The sequence below is a fragment of the Crinia signifera genome, chromosome 6, assembly GCF_055691185.1.
Source record: "Crinia signifera chromosome 6, ASM5569118v1, whole genome shotgun sequence".
NCBI classification, from domain to species: Eukaryota; Metazoa; Chordata; class Amphibia; order Anura; family Myobatrachidae; genus Crinia; species Crinia signifera.
The window spans coordinates 287,715,605-287,729,098 of NC_139222.1; the positions used below are offsets into that span (position 1 = coordinate 287,715,605).

The 13,494-nt window shown below is 48.7% G+C and overlaps 2 protein-coding genes across 2 annotated transcripts; one reads left to right on the top strand and one right to left on the bottom strand.

The window, feature by feature from the left end:
* The first annotated feature begins 344 nt into the window (after positions 1 to 344).
* LOC146009468 (protein S100-A12-like) lies at positions 345 to 6,701 on the top strand. Its single transcript, XM_083149885.1, has 3 exons — positions 345 to 363; positions 4,535 to 4,714; positions 6,512 to 6,701. Exons 2-3 carry the CDS (start codon positions 4,583 to 4,585, stop codon positions 6,653 to 6,655), a joined length of 276 nt encoding a protein of 91 aa, XP_083006011.1. The 5' UTR covers positions 345 to 363; positions 4,535 to 4,582; the 3' UTR covers positions 6,656 to 6,701.
* A 4,413-nt stretch (positions 6,702 to 11,114) lies between these two features.
* Positions 11,115 to 13,354, bottom strand: LOC146007319 (protein S100-A1-like). The gene is made up of 3 exons (XM_083145663.1): positions 13,303 to 13,354; positions 11,430 to 11,630; positions 11,115 to 11,343 (listed from the first exon to the last, which is right to left on the bottom strand). Exons 2-3 carry the CDS (start codon positions 11,568 to 11,570, stop codon positions 11,203 to 11,205), a joined length of 282 nt encoding a protein of 93 aa, XP_083001789.1. The 5' UTR covers positions 11,571 to 11,630; positions 13,303 to 13,354; the 3' UTR covers positions 11,115 to 11,202.
* Positions 13,355 to 13,494: the final 140 nt, after the last annotated feature.

Here is a 13,494-nt window from a genome sequence, read left to right on the forward strand (position 1 = left end):
ATGAAATACCGCCTGTCGGCACATGTCGGCTCAAAAAACAGTGAAAAACCCATGTCGACCTTATGACCAGTCGACCTTCCTCATGTCGACCTTTATGCAAATTCGACCTTAAGGCATGTCGACCTTGGCCCATGTCGACCTTAAGTCAGGTCGACCTTCCTGCCAGTCGACCTAGTGGGGTCAACCTAATGACTGTAGACCTAAGTTCATTGTAATAGATGACCGCATCCCATATAGGGCAGCTGCGTGTGCACTAATTACTGCTAATTACATGTGCGTCCCATTAGCCAATTATGGGTGGTACTTATATATGGCTCATTCATTACCCAACATGTTTCTGAGGGAGCTGGGTGTCCTGACTGTGTAAGGTAATGGGGCTGGTGGGCAGGCTGGTATTTGTGGTTCCACTTTGAATGTTTTCTGTGTGTAACTTTTGCAGATGGACAGGTTATGTTGGTGGGGCAGATGTAACAGGTGCAGAGTGTGCCTTTTGGGTGGGGTGTGTTCAAACTGAAATGTAAACTGCAGTTTAAGCATACCTCCCAACATGACCCTCTCCAGGAGGGACACATTGCTCTGCTCCTGCACTTCCCTCTTATTGTATGACTAGCTGACCCGTCCGGCGTTTCCCAGGGAAACCTTGGGGTTTTTTTATTTCCAAAATTGCTGGAAAATGTCCTCTTACAGTATGTTGTGCCAAATACCTAAGATTGTAATTTGTTAAAGATTCCACCATAATGTTAGAATGTGTTTGCATTGATACTCAATGACTGCAATGAGATCAGGGGGCCCATTTATTAAACCATATTTGCGGCTAAATCCCCGAAAACACCCGTTTTCGGGATTTAGCCGCAAATATTAAGTATCTCCTAAATGTATCAATGCGATGTCCGGCGATGCCACTGCGCCGGCATCGCACTATATTGATAAATGCGCCCCCAGGTGTGGTGTTTGAAACACAACGCTCCTGAGTTGTTAATTCCACATCCACTCCTGAGATTTAGCACCTATGACATACCGTCCATCATCTGAGGGTCAGAAATCGGTTTCAAAATCAGAAAGGGACGTGGCCACACCTCTATTTCTATACTTTCAATCGTACAGTTTCTAGGGTGTGTAATTACAGGCACTGAGTGTGTGGAGACCGGGGTGGGCGTTACTTACATGCCACAACTAATTAAAAATTCACCAATCCTGCCTGCAGCAGTCTCTGAGGTCTGGAGATCTGTACACATGCAACTGGCTTCTCTACCACACAGTGGGGCAGCCCCTGAGTGTGGGAGCAGGTGCGCGGGCCTGGCCACATGACGCGACGCACGCTACCTGCACCACTGGGAATGGAGTGCAATGGGCTAAGTTCTTCACTACACCTGCTGCACCGATCCATCAATCATAAATGGGTGCATTGATAAGGTTTGGAGTGTAAGAAGTTGAAGAATAAGACTGAGATGAAGATTTGCCATGTTATAGTGTACAATTTACTCAATAAACCGTGAAAAAAGTGTACAATCAAGAAATGAAAGTAGGATTAAATAATAAATTCTGATTCAAACTGATAATTGTTTGGATGGGGGTGGGTTGTGAAACAAATCTATAGGTGGGGGGTATGGGTATTGTGGGCATAATTGATGGGATTTTCACTACAGTGTCACCATAGCTGGATTCCCAATTGGGGTCATGGTGGTCCTTTAGGAACCCTTTACAATCCCATAGGTCTCCTCACCTTGAGCCTACAGTCACCCTTAATGATAGTCAATCACTGAGGGAGACCGTAGGCTCCAGGAGAAGAAACCAATGGGATAGTAAAGGGGTCCCTAAAAGACCACCTGAACCCCAATTGGAAATCCCCCCCCCCCCCCCCTACGGTGACACTGTACTGAATTTCTTATCAACTGGGGACCCTGTAGGTGTAACAAACACCAATTATGCCCACAATATCTATAACCCCCTCCACCTATAGATTTGTTTCGTAACCCACCCCCATCCAAACAATTATCAGTTTGAATCAGAATTTATTTTTTAATCCTACTTCATTTCTTGGTTGTACTTCTATGTACACATATTTATTTCATGATTTTGTAAATTGTACACTATAACATGACAAATCTTCATCTCAGTCTTATTCTTCAACTTCTTACACTCATAACATTCAAACAAATACATGCAGCGCTCATGCCCATCGACCAAACATTATCTATGAACCAAAAGAGTCTGGGAAACCCTTAAGGCCGAGCAGTGCCTAACATCCAACTGACTAGCAGGGTGAGTGCAGTGTACCCACTTTGTACTGATCAACGGGTGCATTGGCCAGGACAAAGATTTCTCAGTGCAACTGGCTGGGGAGTGCAGAGACTGAGATAGGAAAAAATTTGCCGGTACAGACTGTTAAATAAACGACAAATTATTTTTTTGTGTGTTGTATGTATCTGTCCAATGCGTAAGTGTGTGAGGTGTGCTATGTATATACAGTATGTGTATTGTGCCTTTTATGTATCTGTGCAGTGTTTAAGTTTGTTTTTTTTTTTTTTTTTTTTTGGGTGGGTAGGGTATGTTATATGTGCGTAAGGTGTGCTGTGTGTATCTGTGCAATGTTTGTGTGTGTTCTGTGTATTGTACTGTCTTTGGGTGTGTGTTGTACCATGAGTTGTGTTATGTGTATATGCCGAATGTGAGGTGCACTACATATGTGTATGTGTGCTGTGCATATTCTGGCAATGCTAAAGTGTATGTGTGTTTCTGTATCTGAACAATGTGTGTGTTGTACTGTTTTTGGGTGTGTTACGTGTGGGTTTTTTTTTTTTTGGCACTTGTTTCCTAGCATGACACCACCTATTTAAATTGTATGCAATCAGGTTGCAAAAATCAGGCCCCCAGACCCCATTTTTCATTGTATGCCCCCCCATTGTTAACACCATGCCACAATCAACGTGAACCCGAAGCGTGGTGAGCGGCGGCAGTACGTGTCCTCCGACCTTTTCATACCCCCACTATCCATGTCGGTGTGGAGTTGATTTTTATATAGCGTGGCGAGCACACTACTTCAGACGTACTAAGCGTCCTCTCGCGGGGCTCGCCACACTATATAAAATCAATTTAACGCTGACGTGTATAGTGGGGGTATGAAAAGGTCGGAGGACGCGTACCGCCGCCCCTTGTGAGCTCGCTGCACTTGCCACGCTTCGGGGTGGTGTTGCGTTAACAATGGGGGTGCATACAATCAAAAATTGGGTATGGGGGGCCATATAACATTGCTTTCTATGTAAAATAGGGTCCATCGTATTGGTCGCAATGTATGCCATTATAATGGCGTACAATGGACCCAATTTTACATAGGAATTTAACATTACATACAATGCTTACAATGTAAAATCGGGTTGCATCGCATGCCGTTATAATGGCATGCGATGGACCCGATTTTACATTTGTCGGGAAACCTCAAAAAAAAGCCCGAAATTGGGTCCGTCTGGTCCCATCGCATACCTTAAGTTAAGGTATGCTATGGGACCCAATGGGCGCCATGCTAGGAAACAAGTACACTTTTTTTTGTGTGTGTATCTGTCCAGTGTGTGTGATGCGCTACGTATATATGTGGTTTACTGTGTGTGTGGTCTATGTAGATCCTCAATTATTCCTAATTGTTTAAAGCCTTCACCATAATGTTAAAATGTGTCATTCATACTCAATGACAGCAATTAAAGCTGGTGTGGAGTTGTTCCTTCAACGGTTTTGTCAATCTTTTTCCTAGATCATCAATTAAGGCAAATTAAAAATACTTGGTGTTTTTTGGCGAAATTTCACTTGGAAATTTAAAACCGGCTTCGCGGTGCACACCACCGGGTCAGAGGTATCTTTTGGCTGAATTTGGTGGCTCTGAGGGCTACGGTGTGTCTGCAATGCGAGAGAAACGCACGCACACTCCAACTTATTATATAGATTACCATCACCTGTGCTAAACAGGTTAATTGATAAAAAAGATGTCACCACAGGTGATGGCAATCATACATTAAGAGGGAAGAGCAGGAGCTGCTTAAATGAAAATGGACCATCGTAAAATGTCCGCCCCCATACAGCAGACTGTTCTCTGAAACTGTCTGCTGTAAGGGGGAGGACATTTTGTAATGGTCTGTTTTCATACCAGCAGACGCCAGGGAAGACAGGACCGCAGACAAAATCTGCTGCTCCCAGTCGCAGCACAGGGGCATGGGTGGCTGGGGCGGGGTTATCTTTACAGGAAGGGGGGGTGCTATTTTCATAGTTACGCCACTGAGTGTAAAAATAAAGCAGCCAATACTTACTCTGCACAGAAACAATATAACCATCCAGATCTAACTGTCTTGGCACCTGTTACATCTGCCCCACCTGCAGTGCAGCATGGTTTTATCCATCTGCGAAAATGGCATCTTTGCAAACAGTTCTGAATCCTGTTTTATGTTGTAACTGCCTCCAGTATATCCTCCTGTGCCGGTTATCTCTTCCGGGGTCTCTGATATCTATCCCTTACTGGAGATGTCTTGTTCCGTGTTCCCCCTTCTAGATATTCTACCACACCGCTGAGCTCCGACCACCCAGCCACAGCCCAGAGATGGCGACTACAGAGTTGGAATCCTACATTAATCGAGTGATCGACGTCTTTCACCAGTTCTCACTGGAGGAAGCTCTGACCAGGGGGGAGCTGAGGATACTACTGGCGGACCAGCTGGGGGACGCCATACAGGTGAGACCCCTCTAGTGTGGGGGGCATGTGTCAGTGGGGTCACTTGGGGTGTGTTAGTGTCCAGCACATAAAGCAGGGGAACCCCGACTGTGGGATTCTAGGGTTATCCTAGTGGCAGATCCTGTAAGTTCTCTACTGCCCTGGGGGGGTCCTGCACTGTGGGGGCATTGGGGCATGTTCAGTAACGTGTTGTCTGTACCATCGCCTGGTGGGAGATGAGGAACCTGTATACCACAGGAATAAGAACCCTACGGGTGATGCCCACACCCAGGGGCTGCTTATTGTGACCCTGCCCTGGTTACCTGCAGCCCTGTAACTGGATGGGTCTGTGTATAGACATGGCTGACAATAGCTGTGTGTTATGGAGAATATGTAAAGCCTAGACAGAACGGCACTCGGGACACTGGTCAGCAGACCAATCCCACAAGGGATCACCGTTGTCGGGGACGTAGCCCATTCCTCCGGACCATGAAGGCTGTGTCCCTGAATGTTCTGTCACCTTGTGACTCTGCTGATGCCGTACTACAGCTATTTATCATGTGACCAGTCTCCTGAGTGCCGTTCTTCCTCCTGGCCTCTGTATTATGGAATGGAGCAGCTGTTGGTCTAGTCATGAGTGCGGACTGATATTGGAACACGTTTATCCTCTGGATAATGTAAATTTACTGACGTGGTCTCCAATAGGTATTCCAGTACACAGGCCTCATTACTCCCAGTATGGAGCAGAACATTTTGCTCCCACTCGCCACAAACTTGCTGAATCTTGACAGGTTCCGCTTGTGATCCCATCTGTTACTTGGAAACCATCTGTATTGGCCAGGCCATTGTTGCATCCTACAGACTCTGTCCAATGGCAGGAACACTGGGGTTGACTGACCAGCAGACAGTTTCAGGTTGGACTGATTTAGGGGGAGATTCTCTAAGCTAAAAATGCGGTAAAAACCCCGTTATCTGGGTTTTTACAGCATTTTGGGATGCTATAAGCATCCCCCGCCGGGTTACCGCAGCGGGGGGGCATCGCCAGAAAAATTTGGCGATGCCCCATCGCAACCCTCCGCATCGCCCCCTCACCTGTGTCCGGGCAGCACAGCGCAGTGCTTCCCGGACCTGTGACCTTCTCCCTGCACTGATGCTCTTCCAGGTGCAGGGAGGAGGAGAGCCCGGCGCAGCAGCAGCGCCGGGTGTGGGAGGGAGGGGAGAGCTGCTGGGACCCGGCGACTCTAACCGCAAAGGACAGCTCTTAACGCGAGAGCTGTCCTTTGCCTTAATTATCGCATATGTTACAGCATATGCGATAATTAAATATGCGATGGGGGGCGGCGATTCTTAGAGAATCTCCTCCTTAATCCTTATCCCACCGAGATTCATACCGGCTATCTGTATGACTTGGTATAAGGGTCCATGGAGCAGATGTACAAAGCAGTGAGCTAGGTGAGCAGTTGCCCATGGCAACTTGGCACTGAAGTACATCTACCCGTATTTACTAAGCGTTAGAGATATAGTACCAGCCAGTCAGCTTCCACCTACTGTTACAGGCTGGGTTTGAACCATGACAGTTGGGAGCTGATTGTTTGGTACTTTGGGGCAGATTTATTAGGCTTGGTGAAGTGATAAAATGGCTAGTATGCTCATAACTGTAATTTCTGAAACAAACACTGCCTGTAACATGACAGTTAGGGGCTGATTGGAGGGTTCTAAGGGATCTTACATAGGACCCCCACCGGGCCCCTTATCTGTAGATGTAGCTAATACACGAGGTGTCCTGGACTGGTGTAACCATCTCCCTTCCTCTGACAGGGCATGAAGGACGCGTCATACGTGAACAAGGTCATGGAAGGCCTGGATGAGAACAGAGACGGCCGGGTGGACTTCAAGGAGTTTGTAACGCTGGTGTCCAGCTTGCTGATAGCTTTCCACCATGCTAGGCCGCCACGTGTCTGATGTCCCCAGGGGCCACGTCTGTCTGAATAAACAGAATGTAACAGTGTTTCTGTGTCTGTCATGATTTGCAGATGTTACACAGGACGGAGCAGTGTACCGGGGGATGGGTGGGAGCCGGCCTGTAATTGGGAATATGGGTATAATGCAGGGCTGGGCAACACCGGCCCTCCAGATGTTGATGAACTACACATCCCAGCATGCCTTGCATCAGTTTCAGCATGGCCACATAGCAAAACTAATGCGAAGCATCCTGGGATGTGTAGTTCACTAACATCTGGATACAGCTGACCCGGGCTGAAATCATGTGGAGGGGCATCATTAAGACGTGCCTGTGCACCCTTGGCACCCAACACGCCTATGATCAGGGGTTAATGGGGAAGATGTATCAACCAGCGTTAACTGGGGGGGATTATCCCTAATGTATTACTAGCGCACCTAACGTGTGCTAGTGACAGCCCGCCGAGTTACTCTCGGCGGGGCTGTCCCTGCAATCCCCCCCAGGGATTAGCTGCCGGGGCGATGTATTAAAGCCTTCAAGGCGTTAATTCGCACCGGCCGCTTCGCCAGCTCAGGGCTAGCGTTGTCCTATCCCCCACTGTGGGGACGGGAAGTGGTCATCTATTAGAATGAACTTAGGTCTACAGTCATTAGGTCGACCCCACTAGGTCGACCTGACTTAAGGTCGACATGGGCCAAGGTCGACATGACTTAAGGTCGAATTTGCATAAAGGTCGACATTGGGTTTTTCACTGTTATTTTGTGCCGACAGGCGGTATTTCATGCCCTACCATCCACTAGGGCGTGGTGGGAGAATAAAATAGTGTGCCGAGCGCAGCGAGGCACCGTGCCCGAAGCATTGCGAGTGTCCGATTCTCATTGCCAACTGTGTCCATGTCGACATTCAGATAAAAAAACAGTGAAAAACCCATGTCGACCTTATGACCAGTCGACCTTCCTCATGTTGACCTTTATGCAAATTCGACCTAAAGTTATGTCGACCTTGGCCCATGTCGACCTTCCTGCCAGTCGACCTAGTGGGGTCGACCTAATGACTGTAGACCTAAGTTCATTCTGACAGATGTACCGATTTCCGTGGGGACAACGCTAGCCCTGCTTCTGGCTCGGGCTGTGCTGGAGATCTCGAGGTTTTTTGCGAGATCTCGCGCATGCCCAGTAAGCCGGGCAGGGGGGGCGAGTGCGCATGTGCGGGGCGTCGAGGGAGCTGATAAGAGAGCCGGTAACGCTGGGGATAATGGCTCTCCTTATCGGCATGGGGGATGTTAATACATCTCCGCAGTAACGAGTGCCTGCTTCTCCTCGTTATGCAGGAGAAGCGGGACGTTATTTCTGAAGCGCAAAGGGGGGGGGGTTAGTACATCTGCCCCAATGAGTGCAGCTAACCTATGACCTGGGTAATGTCAGTGGGTAATGAGTACACTGGTGCATATTGCCCACATAATACCTTGGGCCACACTTAAAGCTTTGTGGGGGCATCTGTAATTGGTGCGGTGCCCATAGGCCCCTTGTCGGGGGTGTTAACATCTCACACCCTGTGCCCATGTTCTCCCATGCTTTCTGCTGAGAGAGCTGCGCAGTGCTAGAATCTACAGCGCTCAGCGGGGGATGGAATTTATGCTGAATACAGACCCCTTCCTCTTCCTATCCCCCTGTAAATGGGAGACCAGAGGGCCACCATTGTTCCACCATGGCACCGTCTCTCCTCCACCAAAATAAAGGTCATAATGCCCAGCGAGCCTCCAATGCCCTAAGAAATCTAGAGAACTCTAATATTCTGTAAAGGTGACCATACACGGCTCCATCTTCAGTGTATGACAATCTGATCTTCTGTGAGCGTCCCAGGCGGCAGCACCTCATGCAGCCTATTCACAGGTGACGTATCGCATGTGGCTACGTTCCCTGCCGCCGGGAGGATGCTGAATCTGGAGATCTAATGGCACAAAGGCAGGGATGGTGTGAGGGTTCTCTGCACCCCAAGAAGAACTTCTTCTACTGCCCACAGCCCATCCCTCTCCTCTACACACTGAGGTTGCTGGAGGTGCAGGACGCTAGTCCATCTCTGATGTTTGTTTAAAGCAGTGGTCAGGGAACTCGGTCCTCGTTACCCCACGCAGTGCATGTTTTGCAGGTCTCCTCACAGAATCACAATTGAAATAATTAACTCCACCTTCGGACCTTGTGTCTAAGTAATTAGTACACCTGTGCACCTGCTGTGTTACCAGCAAAACATGTGTGGGGTAATGAGAACAGAGTTTAAAGGGACAATCATTTACACCAGTGGTTCCCAACCTGGGGTGCGCTGCAGACAAGTCTGGGGTACTTGTAAATAATATTGGTAATGGTAGAAGTCTCCTGATGGTGGAAGAGGTGTAACATTGCCATGGAGATGATCTGCATTACATCACTTCCGAGTCCATCATCGGCGTCTCGTTGTGCTTTGGCCCGGCCAGCAATCCCCTGGAAGCTACCGGCACTGCCCTCAGACATCAGCGGTCACCTGTCCTGCGCTGACACGGGGAGAGGAAGCAGCGGCATTAATCCTACAAGCATTAGCGGGAACCCCGGAGATATTACACAGCCATTGGCCAGACACAGGGGGCCCAATTCCTGACCGCACACTACTCCTTACATAAGGACATGCATACCAGGCGCTTCCACTCATAAGGTCTGTGGATATTTCATATTGAGAGGAGGGGTACTCATAAATGACAAGCCTAATCAAGGGGTATGGGAGGGAAAAAGGTTGGGAACCACTGATTTACAGAGCAAACACCATAGCTTGCAAGTGATCGGCACATTGATACATTGTATTACATTTCCCCATTTATCTCAATGTCTACTAGCTTGTGTAGCCGGGGTGTATATCCCCCCCACCCCTTCCCCGGTCAGAGCTACGCGTAGTGGTGTAACAGCAGATGCAACCGCTATGGTGTATTGCAGCCTTAATACACAGATGATATTTCAGAGGAAATTTACTACAGGAAATTTGTAAAAAAAAAAAAAAAAAAAAAGTGTATTTGTATCCAGAAATACACTGATTGGCATTTACTATCCCATAAATATGGCAATTCGTAGTCGTATTGATGTGCTATCAATACGAATAGCCATATTTTTGGGATAGTAAATGTAAAAAATAAGTGTATTTCTGGATTTAAATACTGTACACCTATTTTTTACAAATTTCCTTTAGTAAAGTTCCCCCTTCATATCATACTTCTGTCCCATAGCTCCGTTCAGCAGGGGGAGGAAGCCTGGCTCTGCCAGAGAAATGGGGTTCTGATACTGGTTAGAAGGATCCCTACCACTGCTGAACATACGTGCACTGCTTGGCCTGACATGGACAGAATGAGGTACACAGTGAGAGTGGTAGCTGTCACATCCAACCCTGCTACACCTCATCTCCCTATTGTCCTCTACCCTACCCCCCAAATGTTCACACATGTGCTGTAGGGTGCAGGTCCTAGGCTCCCAGCAGAGAGGAAGGGGCCTGGCTGGAGGAAGCTGCACATGGTTCTCCTCCCTTACTTATGACACCCCTATAGCGGGGGTTAGTGTCCTGTAGTCTAGGAGCGCACCTGTGCACGACAGGAGGCAGGTTTCACAATCCAGGTACGTTTTGTTTGTTAGGTAATCAATAACTTCGCTATTCTTAGAGGGGCTGCAGATCCGGAATGCCAGACGTTCAATAAATAGCTGGAAGATCTTTCTCACAGGACCAGAACCAGGGGTAACAAAACGGACCCCGCTGTGCTAAGTTACATTTTGTACCCACAATGGCCAGATAGCACAGTTGTGGCAGGGCAGGCTGGGATATATTGCTGGGTCAGTAGAATAATCACCTACTTCCTAGGCAGATGCGTCATGTTGGGTTCTCAGCCTCAACGCTCCTGTTTCCCATGTGCTAGAGGTCCATCTCCTCTAGAGGATAACTATCATTACTGGCCAGGATGTTCTAGGTGGCTCAGTAAGGGATATCACTAAGATCTGCTATAGCATGGTTACATGTCAGTGTGTGGACAACATCCTCCAAGCTTCTTATACCAGCCCTCAATGGTATAAACCAAGAACTACTAGTGCCCTTCTGGGTATCAGCGTTCTAACCAGAGACTACTTCAATCTTATAGTCACTCACCAGTCATGTTCTAATGGAATGTGTCCCTAGAAGCCAACCACATTCATTCTGTACCCAGTATAATCATGGTCACACTAAATATTATAGGGCGACTTTCCTGCATCTCCCCAGGTATGAAGGTTCAGTACTATAAACAAGACATGGTCAAATATCCTCCAAATCACTTTATTTATACAAAAGCGTAGCACCAGAGGTTAACACACATGGTCATGTCACAGAAGCGTGGCACCACAGCATAGCACACATGGTCACCAGTCACAGAAGCGTGGCATCAGAGGTTACCACACATGGTCACCACACATGGGTCACAGAAGCGTGGCACCAGAGGATACCATACATGGTCAGCAGTCACAGAAGCGTGGCACCAGAGGATAGACATCACCAGGAACATCAGACTTCATGATTTGTCATAGAATTCATGATAAGCCAAAATGAAGCCAGAGACAAGATCTACGTACTCCTGGAAGGACACCTTTCCATCTTTATTCTCATCCAGAGATTTCAGGAGAGCTTCCACGTAGGCCGGATCTCTCTCGTTCTGAAAGGAAGGGAGAAGGTTAGAGGTTAGTGTCCTGCTTAGACATTAGTGGGAAGCACACAATGGTCCTACATGTGGTGTCTTACCCATTGAGTAAGGACCAGCTGCTCCTTCAGCAGGTTCTGGAGCTCTCCCCTGGTCAGATGGTTCTTGTCACCCTCCTGGGTGGCGTATTTGTAGAATATATCGATCATTCCCTCCAGGGCGGTTACCAGCTCTGATGGCATCTTGGGGTTGTATGACAATAGGGGGTGAGAGCTTAGGCTGTGGGAAGGTGGGACAGCAGGCTGCATAGAGGCAGATATGGGGGTTAGTAACATAAGGATGGGAAGGTCCATGCATCCTAGGGAAGAGGTAGGAGTCCTGTAGTAAGAGGTGCTGCTGGATATGGGGGTGTAAGGACAACCCACCAGTCACATACACATCAGCCTCCAGGAGCATGGAATGTTAGAACCACGTCAGGCCACCACCATTATAGACTGTCAGACATAAAATGCAGATCCCTGTATGATAGGTGACAGCTGTTATATGAGCCTTACATTGCTGATAGCAGGCTGATCATTTCCTGTGTGCTGGGGGTCTATGTGTGACCCAGGTATGTACCTGATGGTGCAGTACCTGTGTCAGGGCAGCTGTGTGCTGTGGAACCAGGTGTAGCCCAGGTATACCTGATGGTGCAGTACCTGTGTTAGGGAAGCTGTGTGCTGGGGGGGAACAGGTGTAGCCCAGGTATATACCTGATGGTGCAGTACCTGTGTTAGGGAAGCTGTGTGCTGGGGGGAACAGGTGTAGCCCAGGTATATACCTGATGGTGCAGTACCTGTGTCAGGGCAGCTCTGTGCTGGGGGAACAGGTGTAGCCCAGGTATATACCTGATGGTGCAGTACCTGTGTCAGGGCAGCTGTGTGCTGGGGGAACAGGTGTAGCCCAGGTATATACCTGATGGTGCAGTACCTGTGTCAGGGCAGCTGTGTGCTGGGGGAACAGGTGTAGCCCAGGTATATACCTGATGGTGCAGTACCTGTGTCAGGGCAGCTGTGTGCTGGGGGAACAGGTGTAGCCCAGGTATATACCTGATGGTGCAGTACCAGTGTCAGGGCAGCTGTGTGCTGGGGAACCAGGTGTAACCCAGGTATATACCTGATGGTGCAGTACCTGTGTCAGGGCAGCTGTGTGCTGGAACCAGGTGTAGCCCAGGTATATACCTGATGGTGCAGTACCTGTGTCAGGGCAGCTGTGTGCTGGGGAACCAGGTGTAGCCCAGGTATATACCTGATGGTGCAGTACCTGTGTCAGGGCAGCTGTGTGCTAGAGGAACAGGTGTAGCCCAGGTATATACCTGATGGTGCAGTACCTGTGTTAGGGAAGCTGTGTGCTGGGGAACCAGGTGTAGCCCAGGTATATACCTGATGGAGCAGTACCTGTGTCAGGGCAGCTGTGTGCTGGGGAACCAGGTGTAGCCCAGGTATATACCTGATGGTGCGGTACCTGTGTCAGGGCAGCTGTGTGCTGGGGGAACAGGTGTAGCCCAGGTATATACCTGGTGGTGCAGTACCTGTGTCAGGGCAGCTGTGTGCTGGGGGAACAGGTGTAGCCCAGGTATATACCTGATGGTGCAGTACCTGTGTCAGGGCAGCTGTGTGCTGGGGAACAGGTGTAGCCCAGGTATATAACTGATGGTGCTGTACCTGTGTCAGGGCAGCTGTGTGCTGGGGGAACAGGTGTAGCCCACGTGTATACCTGGTGGTGCAGTACCTGTGTCAGGGCAGCTGTGTGCTGGGGGAACAGGTGTAGCCCAGGTATATAACTGATGGTGCAGTACCTGTGTCAGGGCAGCTGTGTGCTGGGGAACAGGTGTAGCCCAGGTATATACCTGATGGTGCAGTACCTGTGTTAGGGAAGCAGCTATAAATGACACCATTAAGATAAAAGCTGATGGGGAAACCACCATTACCTTACACAGTCAGGACACCCGGCTCCCTCAGAGACATGTGGGGTAATGACTGAGCCAGGTATATAAGTACCACCCATAATTGGCTAATGGGATGCACATGTAATTAGCAGTAATTAGTACACACGCAGCTGCCCTATATACAGCAATAATAATGGCCGTGTCCTCTCATCGGGAAATGGTATTTTTGTCACCAGCAT